Source organism: Bombina bombina, chromosome 2, assembly GCF_027579735.1.
Source record: "Bombina bombina isolate aBomBom1 chromosome 2, aBomBom1.pri, whole genome shotgun sequence".
Lineage (NCBI taxonomy): Eukaryota > Metazoa > Chordata > Amphibia > Anura > Bombinatoridae > Bombina > Bombina bombina.
The window spans coordinates 1,230,772,576-1,230,787,330 of record NC_069500.1 but is presented as its reverse complement, the minus strand read 5'-3'; the positions used below and the strand labels follow the sequence as shown (position 1 = coordinate 1,230,787,330).

At 38.6% G+C, this 14,755-nt stretch overlaps 1 protein-coding gene across 1 annotated transcript in view; it reads right to left on the bottom strand.

Annotated features, from left to right (window-relative positions):
• The window catches only part of CORIN (corin, serine peptidase), a 720,658-nt gene that overhangs the window by 194,962 nt on the left and 510,941 nt on the right, over positions 1-14,755 (bottom strand). The window contains exons 9-10 of the mRNA XM_053703991.1: positions 10,359-10,481; positions 674-778 (exon numbers count right to left, since the gene is read on the bottom strand). Of these exons, the coding sequence (XP_053559966.1) occupies positions 674-778; positions 10,359-10,481 (228 nt within the window). The remainder of the gene's footprint in view (positions 1-673; positions 779-10,358; positions 10,482-14,755) is intronic.

The following is a 14,755-nucleotide window of genomic DNA, read 5'->3' as shown; positions in this document are numbered from 1 at the left end:
GATATTTTCATGTCGAGTTAGTGCTCTTGACAATATGGGATCAGGTTTGCGCACGAGTAGGGTGTTAAGATTTTTCTCCACTTTTTTTGCTCCGTTGACTCCTATGGGAGAAAACGTTTCTGCGCACATGATATCATAAGTTTGAGGTTGTACGCTCAGTGTTAGTACATGAGTGAAAACAGTTTACTTTCAGCTTGTAATATGAGCGTTACCCGACACGTGCAAAAAGCTTACTTCTAGCGGAATTAACGCTCAAGCGGGAGCATTCAATAATGCTCCACTTGTAATCTGACACTTAATGTTTGTTTTAGTTTTTTTTTTTGCACAGCCTGCCCATAACCTACCCAGGTTCTGCCACAGGACCTCCCAGACTCTGACCTGAGAATCCCATTTAAAACAAAATGATAATGCAAAGATTGTCAATACAAAATACTGTAGATATGCTACAGTATGGGGTAGCTTATGAACCAACAGTAATGTCTTTTGTTTCAAGGCAATGCATTTGTCCTTAGCCTTGTGATTTGTAAATGTAATCACAATAAAATCATTGGTTTGAGGAAGCTCAATGTACCATTTACCATCTTCACCAACTTGGCCCTTAATAAATAGTATGAGCCCTGAAAAACAATTTAACAGAAAAGAGAAATAAAAATGCAAAATTAAAAGATCTTACTACAGTTGGTCTTATTCTGAGGAATTCCGCAGTTGGCATCAGTGGCACAAGAACCTGAGCATGCTGGGTTAACACATCTCGGGTCTTCTTCTTGGCATGACTGACCTGTAAAAAACAAAATTTATTGCTTACCTGATAAATTTCTTTCTTTCCATATAGTCCACAACGTCATTCCAATTACTAGTGGGATATTCACTCCTGGCCAGCAGGAGGAGGCAAAGAGCACCACAACAAAGCTGTTACGTGTCACTTCCCTTTCCCATAACCCCCAGTTTTTCAGCTGAAGGGAAATGGAAAAAGAAGATAACACAAAGGTGTAGAGGTGCCTGAGGTTTAGAAAAAATCCTTTCTAATCAAAAGTGTGTGGTCGTGCACTCTTCATGTCCAGAAAGAAAGAAATTTATCAGGTAAGCATAAATTTTGTTTTCTTTCCTAAGGCATGGAGAGTCCACAACATCATTCCAATTACTAGTAGGAACCAATACCCAAGCTAGAGGACACGGAATTAATAGGGAGGGAGAACAAGACAGGTAGACCTAAATATAAGGCACCACCACTTGAAGAACCTTTCTCCCAAAAGAGGCCTCAGCTGAGGCAAAATTATCACATTTGTAAAATTTAGAAAAAGTATGCAGAGAGGACCAAGTTGCAGCCTTGCAAATATGTTCCACAGAAGCTTCATTTTTGAAAGCCCAAGAAGATGAGATAGCCATAGTGGAAAGAGCTGCAAGTCTCACAGGAGGCTGCTGTCCAGCAGTCTAAAAAAGCAAAACAAATCATACTTCTCAACCAGAAGGAAAGAGAAGTAGCAGTAGCCTTCTGACCCTTACGCTTTCCTGAGAAACAAATAAACAGGGCAGAAGACTGGCGAAAATCCTTAGTAGCTTGTAGGTAGAATTTTAGAGCGTGCACCACATGAAAAGTTGTGCAATAGACGTTCCTTATGAGAGGAAGGATTAGGACAGAGAGAAGGAACAACTATTTCCTGATTAATATTTCTATCTGAAACCACCTTAGGAAGAAATCCCATTTCAGTTTGAAGGACCGCCTTATCCACATGAAAGAAAAGGTAAGGTGAATCACACTGCAAAGCCGAGAGTTCGGAAATTCTGTGAGTAGAAGAAATAGCAATAAGAAACAAAACCTTCCAAGATAATAACTTAATATCTATGTAATGCATTGGCTCAAACGGAGCCTGATGCAAAACTCTAAGTACTAGGTTAAGGCTTCAAGGAGAAGCAACAGATTTAAACACAGGCCTGATTCTAACCAGGACCTGACAAAAAGATTGAACATCTGGCACATCCACCAGACACTTTTGTAAAAGAATAGATAGTGCAGAAATCTGACCTTTCAGAGAAATGACTGACAACCCTTTCTCCAGACCATCCTGGAGAAAAGACAAAATCCGAGGAATCCTAACCCTACTCCAAGAATAGCCCTTTGATTTGCACCAATAAAGGTAATTTATTCCATACCTTATGGTAAATCTTATGAGTAACAGACTTGCAAGCCTGAATCATAGTATCAATAACAAACTCAGAAAACCATGCTTTTCAATCTCCAAACAGTCAGCTTCAGAGAAACAAGATTTGGATGGAGGAAAGGACGCTGAGTTAGTAGGTCCTTCCTCAGAGGAAACCTCCAAGGTGGAAGAGATGGCATCTTCAGTTCTTCACTAGGTCTGCAAATTAGATCCTGCGAGGCCATGTAGGAGCTATTAGAGTTACAGATGCTCTGTCCTGCTTGATACGAGCAATGACTCGTGGAAGGAGAACAAAAGGTATGCTAGACCAAAATCCCAAGGAACCGCCTGAGCATCTATCAGGGCGGCCTGAGGACCTCTTGACCTTGAACCGTACCTTGGAAGCTTGGCATTCTGACAGGACGCCATCAGATCTAACTCCAGAACCTGACACTTGAGGGTTAACCTGGAGAACACTTCCGGATGGAGAGCCCACTCCCTGGGATGAAAGGTCTGTCTGCTCAGAAAATCCACCTCCCAGTTGTCCACTCCTGGATGTGGATGGCAGACAGAAGACAATTGTGAGTTTCTGCCCACTGAATAATCCGAATCACCTCCTTCATGGCCAAGGAACTCCGAGTTCCTCCCTGGAGGTTGATGTAAGCCACCAAGGTGATGTTGTCCAACTGGAATCTGATAAACCGGGCTAAAGACAACTGAGGCCAGGTCACTAGAGCATTGAAGATCACTCTCAAATCCAAGATATTTATTGTAAGAGAAGACTCCTCTCGAGTCCATAGGCCCTGAGCCTTTAGCAAGTCCCAAACTGCTCACCAGCCTAGCAGGCTGGTGTCCGTGGCTACAATCACCAAGGAGGGGCTCTGGAAGCATGTTCCCTGTGACAGATGATCCTGAGATATCCACCACGAAAGAGAGACAATTGTCAACTGGTCTAGATCTATCCTCTGGGACAGATCCAAATGGTTTCTGTTCCATTGTCCTAGCATGCATAGCTGCATAGCTCTCTCAAATAGAATCAAGCAAAAGGAATGATGTACATGAAGGCGACCATCAGACCAATTACCTCCATGCATTGAGCTACTGACAGCCGGACAGTAGACTGAAGAGAGAGGCAAGACGAGATAAATCTTGCTTTTCTTACCTCCGTCAAAAAAATCTTCATAGATAAGGAATCTATGATGCTCCCTAAGAAAACCACCCTTGTAGCTGTAACAAGGAAACTCTTTTCCAAATTCACTTTCCATCCGTGGGAACGAAGAAAAGACAACAAGATCTCTATATCAATTTTGCTAGTTGAAAAGATGGCGCCTGAACCAAGATGTCATCCAGATAAGGCGCCACCGTAATTCCCTGAGACCTGACAACTGCCAAAAGAGCCCCCAGAACTTTTGAAAAAATTCTGGGAACTGTGGCAAGGCCAAACGGAAGAGCTACAAACTGAAAGTGCATGTCCAGGAAAGCGAATCTCAGGAATTTGTGATGATCCCTGTGGAACATGAAGATACGCATCCTTCAGGTCTATGGTCATCATGAACTGACCCTCTTGGACCACTGAAAGGAAACTACTACGCGACTCCACTCTGCTCCGATATCAGAGGAGTAGGAGATCACGTGAATGGCAAAGAGTAACTGCGCAGCAACTAAAAGTGCACGTTCCCTGCTGAGTAAAGAAAGAAAGAAAGAAAAAAAAACGTTACCAGCTCTAACTGTCCTCTTAAAGGAACAGCTAACATGTGCCAGACTTGAGTAAATAAAAGCACTTTCCACCCTGATTAAAGAAGTGAAATGCTTGTCCCCATTGATTTGCCCCTCAAAAGTTTAATAAAAGAGCCACATAGGGAAAAACATTTCCAAATAAAAAGAAATTTTAACCCCTAGCCTCCACATACATATGTGCCTGCCCACTGCCTCAGCAATCCTATGTCATAAAGAATTATCTTACTGTACCAATATACTGCCGTGTTAACTCCTGAAGTGCAAGTCTCCAATACCTAGAAGACAAAAGCACTTACCTGCAATATAGCTGTCCGGCAGGAAGACAGCTCACCAGGCTTGAAAGGATACATACTCCTTACAGAGACCTGTGGAAAAAGAAAGAACAGAGTATCTGTCTTTATGTGACTAGGGCAGCAAATATGTTAGGAAAACTGAGTAAGGACCACCTCAACACTTCCTAATTGCTTAAAAGCCACCACTACTCTTACTCAAGAGATTGACGTGGACACTGCTCAACCCAAATCCTTGCTTGCAGGGAAAAGTACCCCAAAAAAGGAAAACAATCTTCAGACACCAAACTTCACCTCCTTCATTAACAGAGGCAAATAGAATGACTGAGGGTTATGGGTAATGGAAGTGACACAGCTTTGCTGTGGTGCTCTTTGCCTCCTCCTGCTGGCCAGGAGTAAATATACCATTAGTAATTGGAATTATGTCGTGGACTAGCCATGTCTTAGGAAAGAAAATGTAGCACCAAGTCTACTTTAATAACTTAACACTTAAACTGCTGAATCATTTCCACCCCTGTGGTCAGCTGTTTTGGAGTTTTATGTGCTGCTCAAATTTAAGGAAAATATAGACGGCACTCCAAGGTATAGGGTGAAAAATATAAAATATGTCCTTTATTCAAAAGTTAAAAATTAGCACTCATAGTGCAAAACATGTTCAGACAGATTAGCTAGGGGTTATGATATTGAGATGCTAAGACACATAGCATAGGATGTCAGTGATACTCATTTACGAGTATCATCTTACTCTAAAGCTACCCCGAAACAACGTAAATTCAATGATGATGCAGTGGTGTTTTCCACTGAATTTCCGTTACAGTTTAACCAACTCTGTAATATTGTTAGAAGGAATTTACCCATTCTAAAAGGAGATGACCTATTATCTAATGTCATTGACAATATCAAATTTGTTTCAAAGAAAGCCCCCACTTTGGCTACCAGGCTTTCCCCAAGTCTAGTCACCAGTAATTTAGGTATACAAGCCAGCAATTGGCTGTTTAAAAAAGGCACTTTCAAATGCCTGTCTAGAAATTGTGTTACATGTGAAGTCATCTCTGCAGGTAATATATTTGAGAGCACTGTTACTGGTGAGAGTTTCAATATAGAGCATTATGCCAATTGTGGTACAAATTTTGTAATCTACCTTTTGAAGTGTGAGCTGTGTCAGGAACAGTATGTGGGTCAAACCTCACGTTCTTTACGTTCCAGAATAGGTGAAGATAAGAGGGACATCAGGAATTATAACAAGGATTCTAGTGTAGCCCAACATTTCAATGGAATTAATTTGAGTAATGAGCCAAGGATCTTGGTAAAAGTTATTGACATAGCCAGGAAGCCATTGCGAGGTGGCAATAGGTTTAACATCCTTACCAAAAAAAGAGCTATATTGGATTTGGAAACTAGAAACTAGAGTACCAAGGGGTTTAAACAAAGAGTGGGATATCAGATATTTTGTGGAGTAGGATGTAATAGTATATGATATATCTCTCTGTTTTGGTATGTATTTATTTATATATTTATTTATTTACATATTTACTTATTTACCCATTGAGTGATATCCTAGTAACCCTGTTCTGTATATGTTTTTTGAGTATTTTGATATGCAAACTATACTATGTTTCTTTTCTACTTTTTCTCCTGCTAATTAGTACCATGTTTGAACCTTTCAGTATGAATTTATCATCTGAGTTTCTAATGCACCTAATATCAATAAAAATGTATTATTGTGTTGTCTAATTCTATTTTTTTATAGGATTAAGGAAATTTGTGTGTGTACATGTACACGTTCACGTGTACATATGGATATGTATGCATAGATACATATTGACATAAAGGAAGGTGTACATTTAGGATTTCATGTAGTATCTTGTTGAGAGCTAAAATGAGTACATTATTATACCTGTTTTTTTGGTCTCATATCAGGTATCTTTAAATTTATCTTTTATACTTGTAATTTTGATTTGTATTATAAATACAGTATCTATGTACTCATGCCGCACGTCAAGTAAGGAACATGTATTGTGTACTGAACACACCTGTTGATATGGCAACTACTTATGCTGTTTTGATTGGTTGTGTAAGGTATAAATTGTTTCCATACGTGAAGCAGATTATGCCTATGATTAAGTGCCGCAGGGCACAAAACATCTAAGGTCTACTCTTCTGAACATGTTTTGCACTATGAGTGTTAATTTTTAACTTGAATAAAGGACATATTTTATATTTTTCACCCTATACCTTGGAGTGCCGCCTGTCTTTTCCTTGACGTTTCCTGGTTGGCTCAGCCTTTTTTCTGGCTGGCACCACGCTAATGCGTATGTCGCATGCTGCGCTTCCGGACTCTTTGAACCCTGCTGGGATTGGTTTCCGACTTCTGCTGCAAGCTCACAGACTAGAGCGACACCGCCTCCCGATTACCGATTGCTCAAATTTAAGACCCACTGTAGATAATTTTTAGTGAGAAACCCACAAATTATATATATATTTTTCAGCAGACCTAGTAGATTCAAACCAACCATTATTGTATGCAAATATCATGATAAGTGAGAACTCTACAACCAAATGTGTGAAAAATCTATATCTTTAATAAAATTGTAATAAACAAAGTTGTAAAAATATAGTGTGCTTTATTTCTGCTGTAATAATGAGTTATCTACATATAACAAAGGCCATTTGGGTATATGTATATAACTGTTCTGCACAAATAGGTTTTGAGTCCCTGCACATTTAACTTACACCAGGTAATGACTATTACCACAGTGAGCTGGCTATTAAAATCTATATAAGGGCATGTTTTTAAAAAGGATCTTCTGGGCTTTAAATCTATGAGTCTTAGGGATTGTTTTGATGAGTTCCTACAAAAAAAGTTTTTTAATTTAAATTTTATTTGAATATATGTGTTTTTACGTTACACCCCCAAGTTACCCACCGTTGACAGAGCAGATGATTGCCTTTCAAACAATGGGTCTAGACGGTATTTTCTGGACTTACGCTAATGCACTATGGGCCAGATTACGTGTGGAGCAATTACACACAAGTGATTAGGGGTTTATCGGGGTGTTTGTGCGCATCAGGTTTTCCCCCTTGTATTACAAGTTGAAAGTAAATGCGATCGCTTGAGCGCAATTGAAGTTAACGCACGTCAGGTTAGCATGACCTCAGAGCTCTGGTTAACTGTGTTGTTAAACAAAAAAGTGTCCCAAACACATAAAAATACATTACAAAGTACACTTACACTCATAATAACACCATCTAATCAAAATGATTAAAAAATATTGAACAAAAAACAAAAAAGTTACAAGGGCTCAAAGAGTTCGAAAAAAAAAAAAAGGCAGGCAAAGGGCTTTAACATAGACATACATACGATATATACGTCTAAAGATGGATATGTATGTACATATATATATGTGAGAACACGTTTTTATGTATTTATATGTGTATATATGTATTTACAGACATATATATATATATATATATATACACAAATAAACACATAAATACATTTGTATGCATATATAGACATATATAGAAGTGCATTGGAGCCCTTTGCAGTTAAGTAGATGAAAAACTGTGAATATTTTACATTCCAATGTTCTGCATATAGGGGAATATGTAAGTTAGTATTTATAAATAGATATTCCTATATATATCTGTATATATCTATATCTATATATGATGAGGTACATATATATATTTTACCAAAATACCATAAGAAATATATATAGAAATATGTATTTATGAATAAATAGAACATATTCTGATAAGTGAAGAACATTGGAATGTGAAATTTTTATATTTTCATGTCAGGTTTGCACACTTGAGAATATCCGATTAGGTTGGCGAGCAAGTAGGGTGTTAGGTTTTTTCTCATTTCCCTTGACTTCTATGGGGGAATATGTTATCGCGTGCAATATCTTAAGTTCGGCTTTTTATGCTCGTTGGGTTAGCATGCAAGCAAAAACAGTTTACTTTCAACTTGTAATACGAGTGCAACATGACACACGCAAAAACCTTACTTTTAGCGCAGTTAACGCTCTAGCGGGAACATTAAATAAAGCTCCCCTTGTAATCTGGCCCTATATGGGTAATAAAAGTGTTAAAGGTTAGTACTTACCACCTGTAGTATAGTTAAAGGGACACTGAACCCAATTTTTTTCTTTCGTGATTCAGATAGAGCATGAAATTTTAAGCAACTTTCTAATTTACTTCTATTATCAAATGTTCTTCATTCTCTTGGTATCTTTATTTGAAAAGCAAGAATATAAGTTAAAATGCCGGCCCATTTTTGGTGAACAACCTGGGTTGTTCTTGCTGATTGGTGGATAAATTTATCCACCAATAAAAAAGTGCTGTCCAGAGTTCTTAACCAAAATAAAATCAAATAAAGATTGCAAGAGGACGAAGAAAAATTGATAACAGGAGTAAATTAGAAAGTTGCTTAAATTTGCATGCTCTATCTGAATCACAAAAGAAAAAAATTGGATTCAGTGTCCCTTTAATATAATAAATAATAAATAGATGCACATGAGTTCTTAGTGGGCACTTCTTTTCTCTTGAAATATAGATTTATGTTTGTTTGGCACCCAGCACCAGCTGATTGGAGGAGCTCCTGAATTTCCCTTAGTAACAGTTAAAGGGACACTGTACCCAAAAATTTTCTTTTGTGATTCAGATTGAGCATGAAATTTTAAGCAACTTTCTAATTTACTCCTATTATCAAATTTTCTTCATTCTCTTGGTATCTTTATTTGAAATGCAAGAATGTAAGTTTAGATGCCAACCCATTTTTGGTGAACAACCTGGGTTGTCCTTGCTGATTGGTGGATAAATTCATCCACCAATAAAAAATTGCTGTCCAGAGTACTGAAACCAAAAAAAAGCTTAGATGCCTTCTTTTTCAAATAATGATAGCAAGAGAATGAAGAAAAATTGATAATAGGAGTAAATTAGAAAGTTGCTTAAAATTGAATGCTCACTCTGAATCACGAAAGAATTTTTTTGGGTACAGTGTCCCTTTAATAAGATCATTCCACCCAGTGAACATATTAAAGGGACATTTCAGCCCAAATTGGAAACCACATAGATGCATTTCTATTTTGAATATTATGTAGTAACAAAAATGCTTCTAACAAAAGTGTTTTGTAGATGATCCAATTATATAGCCCATCTGGGAGTGTTTTTGTAATAATTAATAGTTTTGCTTATTTTTTAATAAAATTTTGATGATTTTAAGACTCCTAACCATGCCCCACAGTATCTGATGTATACACGCGTCTGCAGGCTCCTGTTTATATTATCTGTGTTTTCATATGCAGGGAATTGGGGGAGGGGGGAGTGTCCGCTCTTCTTATTTTTCCATCCCTTTCACTGCGTGTTTCAGTCAACCTCATCTATAGTGCTAAACTGGGAACCTCTAAGTAAGTTTTTAAAGGTTTTATACTGAATATTTAGATCAGTATCTGTGCATATTCTTCTTTATAGTAGTGTCTATTACATGCAGTTATATGAAAATTTGTTTGCACTGTTCCTTTAAGTATGCACCAAGCACCAGCATAGAGATTATAATATGCTTGTACCATCTGATAATGACTCAATGTATTAATTGCTGACATATTACAAGCCCCACTGGCATTCTTGGCAGCTGCAGTATTTTAAATGCTGGTGCACTGAGAATATCTAACTATGCGTCACTTGCACATGCAGAGAAAATTTTTTAATTTTTTTAACACTACAACAGTGATAACTTTCACTAGAGGCATTTTAGCCAATACATGTATATTGCAAATATGTTTCTATTTAAAGATGTAATTTATGTATGTGCATTTCAATTTTGACCGCAATGTCCCTTTAATGTACCCAGCGGGCACAATGTCTTGAGCTGGCCTATGTAAGACCCATTCTGGAGCTGCAAACATTGTAACTCTCAAGCAGAACATGGCTGGTGAACCCGTGCTTGAAGAACCTGAGAATGACTTTACCTATGTGCTTAACCCCTTAGTCTTGAAACCCTCGGTTAGCTTCTTTTTTTGTTGCCCCATACTTATGTTGATATAACTGTTCTGTAGAAGGTAAGGCCCTTAGTGTGTCTGTAAACCATGTGTTGTTAATCAAAGTCATCAACTGCAACAAACAGAAGCTATTTAACAATGATATATTATTCAGGATTAAAGTTGTAATGCATTAATAACCTTCTTACCCTTAATTTTACTGCAGTCCTCCTCATCGCTGCCATCCTTACAGTCATGGTCTCCGTCACAGAGGAAGGCACTTGGGATGCACTGCCCATTCCTGCACTCAGTCAGACCTTGGCTGTGACAAGCTAGACAAAAATAAAGGGGAGTCTGTACTCTATATACTCTTGCGCTCAAGACTAAAAAATGAAGTTACAGGTGATTTTCTTGCAATTTGTATTTTTTTAAGAACAGAGGCTTAAACAATGATATAACGCAGTACTGGAACTTCATTTGTTCTGTTTTATTCCCCATAGCATGATTTAGATAAATTATACAATTTTAAACAGCGTTTCAATCTATTTCTATTATCATTCTCTTGGTTTCCTTTGATGAAAGAGAAGCAATGCACTACTGGGAGTTAGCTGAAAGCCAATGACAATCTGCATATATGTGCAGCAACCAACCAGAAGCTTCTGAGCCAACCTAGGTGTACTTTCAACAAAAGATACAACGAGTACAAAACAAGTAGGGTAATAGAAACACATTGGAAAATGATTTAAAATTGCATGCCCTGTTTGAATAATGACATTTTGGGTTTCATGTTCCTTTAATGTAAATCCTATCAACAGTAAGCACTTCATTGTCACACATTTAATATCAAGATTACTAATACTTTTTCTTTGTGGCATTTAAAAGGGGAAGTTTAAAATGTATTTCAGTTTTTTGATGTTCGTGTACTAAGAACCCCCCACCACACACTTTTTGTTTTAAGGAGACAGTAAACATTTTGAATGAAATGTTTAGTTATGAAACAACTTTGCAATATACAGTCATTATTTATTTTGTCCCCTTTTCCACACAATTTATTCTTGAAAACTGAGGATTTTCTAAGTCTCAGAACTTGAAATGCACCATGCTGACTTTTACTTATTTAGCTGTAACTGCTGCAAAACTATTATCACAACTGTGCCTGGCCTTGTTGTCTAAAGCCCAGCTTGGCTCCATCAGTGAGAGATCTGTTTATGAGCCAATGAGCAATCAGGCTTTAACGGGACATGAAACCCCAATTTTTTCTTTTATGATTCAGATAGAGTATACATTGTTTTATTATTATTATTCTTTATTTATAAAACGCCAACAGATTCCGCAGCGCTGTCCAACTATGGGTATAGAAATAAAAGTACAATGGTGAAACATTACAATTTAAGACAACATTTAAAGGGACGGTCTAGTCAAAATTAAATTTTCATGATTCAGATAGGGCATGAAATTTGCTTTGGTGGTATTTTTGAAAAGCTAAACGTAGGTAGGCTCAAATTGAATTCTAAATAGTTGAAAACCGCCTCTTAGCTCAGATCATTTTGAAAGTTTTTCACAGTTAACCAGTACTAGTGCATGTGTGTCATATATATATATATATATATATATATATATATATATATATATATATATATATATATATATATATATTATATATTATATAACATTGTGCTCACTCCCGTGGAGTTATTTAGGAGTCTGCACTGATTGGATAAACTGCATGTCTGTCAAAAAGCACTGAGATAAGGGGGCAGTCTGCAGAGGCTTAGATACAAGGTAATTACAGCGGTAAAAATTGTATTAATATAAAAGTGTTGGTTATGCAAAACTGGGATTATCTATCATTTTAAACAATAACAATTCTGGTGTAGACTGTCCCTTTAACAAACAAACACAAGGGGGTTTGAGGGCCCTATTCCCATGGGAACTTACAATCTGAAAACAACTTTCCAGTTTACCTCTATTATCAATTTTGCTTTATTCTCTTGGCATCCTTTCTTGAAGAAGCAGCAATGCACTACTAGCAGAACACATCAATAGGCCATTCACAAGAAGCATATATGTGCAGCCACCAATCCGCAGCTAGTTCCAAGCTCCTGAGCCTACCTAAGTATGCTTTTCAACAAAGGATACAAACAGAACAAAGCAATCTAGATAAAAGAAGTACACTGGAAAGGTGTTTACAATTATAGGATCTATCTGATCATGAAAGAACATTGCACTTCATGTTAGCTTTAAAATAAACTAATCAGTTTTAACTTAACTTTGTTTATACTAAAAAAAAACAGCAGTTTAAATAGTTTTTTTCCCATGCCTAATATAATAGTTTAGAGTTGTCTGTACCTTTAGCTTTAGTGAGCATTAAAAAAAAATTGATTTTGACATTACTGAGCATATGTTGGTTATTATGACATGATACTTCAATCAGAAAGCATAAGCCTTCCAGTTATGTAGGAGCATTGTTTGCATGAACTGAAAGAGGTCATACAGAGATCCACTGCAATTGATGATAAAAAAAAAATCAGGTTTCACCCTTTATTTTCTCTTTTAAAATGCTATGCACATAAAATGTATGTGTTTGTTGCCAAACTATTGTAAAATGATGAAGCAATGTTATTTATCAAAGTGAAGTTACAACATGAACATACACATTATGGGGTCAATCAGAATCCTGTAGAGAAAGTTTAACTAATGATTTTTCTACAAAATGTACAATTAACCTAATATATATATACTTGTCCTAAAGCCCGTTCACAAGGGCCATTTTTTGCAGTTCAGCGGTTCCACCCCTTGCGCTCTCTCCCTCCCCCTCTCTTTTGCGCTCTCTCTCCCCCTCTCTTTTGCCCTCTCTCTCTCCCCTCTTTTTGCACTCTCTCCCCTTCTCTTTAGAGCTCTCTCTCCTCCCTCTCTTTTGCTCTCTCTCTCTCCCTCCCTCTCTTTTACGCTTTCTCTCCCCCTCTCTTTTGCGCTCTCTCTCTACCCCTCTCTTTTGCGCTCTCTCCCCCCTCTCTTTTGCGCTCTCCCCCCCTCTCTTTTGCACTCTCTCTCTCCCCCCTCTATTTTGCTCTCTCTCTCTCTCCCCCTCTCTCTTTTGCTCTCTCTCTCTATCCCTCTCTTTTGCTCTCTCTCCCCTCTCTTTTGCTCTCCCCCCCCCTCTCTCTCTCTCCCCCCCCCCCCTCTCTCTCTCTCTCTCTCCCCCCCTCTCTCTCTCCCCCTCTCTCTCTCACCACCCTCTCTCTCTCACCCCTCTCTCTCCCCCCCCCTTCTCTCCCCCCCTCTCTCTCACCCCCTCTCTCCCCATGGAACGTCTGGCCCCTCAAAATGGTGTTGCATGTGACACAACTTCCACATGTGTAGCATCCTGGTTTGGACGTCTTTAGCCAGGTATCCTTTTGGTAGCACTTAACCAGATCGGTCTTCACCAATAGATCCCTTAGGTTCTCCGCCCTGCGATACACCATCCTGGGTGGCTGCATCCTTTGGAAGGGGAGAGTCGGATCAGTTCCCAGAATTGGCCAGTTTTCATGCGCCGACCTCCTAAGCATACTGCTGCTTGGAGTATATGTGGTTACAAAGTTCAGCTGTTCAGTTTCCAAGCTGGCTTTTTCGCATCCCCTCTTATTCGGATCCTGCATTAATTCATCCTTGATCTTGCGGACCATCCTTTTGTCATAGCCTCTGGCTACCAATTTGTCTTCCATCACTGTCAACTGCTTAATCATGGTGGGTACCTCACTATTGTTACGGATAACCCGCATAAGTTGAGAGGTGACAATCCCTACTTTTTGATGGCTGGGGTGGAAGCTCCTGGCCTCTAACAGAGAGTTGCGGTCGGTTGGCTTTGTATATAACGAAGTTCCATCCTCAGTCATAATCTTGTAGATGTTCAGATCTAAAAAATGTACAGCCTCATCACTATATTCCAATTTAAAACGTATGGGACAGTCCATGGTATTCAAACATGTCACCCACTTCTCCAACTCATCTTTATTCCCTCCCCATACCAGAAACACATCATCTATGTAACGTACATAGTACCTGATATGGGGGTGAGTAAATGGTTTCATGGCTGTCTGTTCATACCATGCCATATATAGATTGGCATATGTGGGTGCCATGTTTGAACCCATGGCTGTCCCTGACACCTGCAAAAAATAACCATTCTCAAACTTAAAGACGTTTTTCTATAAACACAGAGTGAGCAACTCGCATAAATACTCAATTGGAGGACCCTCATACAGTGGACTCCCCGTCACCATGGACCTGACAGCTGCAACACCCCCCCATGCGGAATGGAGGTGTATAGGCTGTCCACATCCATGGTGACAAGGATATCATCATGCTCAAGCATAGTATAACCTCTTAATATATTTAATAAACTGGGTGAGTCCTGCAGGTATGCTGGAGTTCCCTTTACCACCGGTTGGAGATAATGGTCTACATAGATGGCTAAATTAGACAATAGGGACTCCCTGGCAGACACTATAGGTCTGCCAGGGGGATTAGTGAGAGTCTTATGCACTTTTGGTAGCAGATACAGTACTGGTGTTTTAGGGTGATCATTTATCAAATACTCAATCTCTTGCTCTGATAATAAACC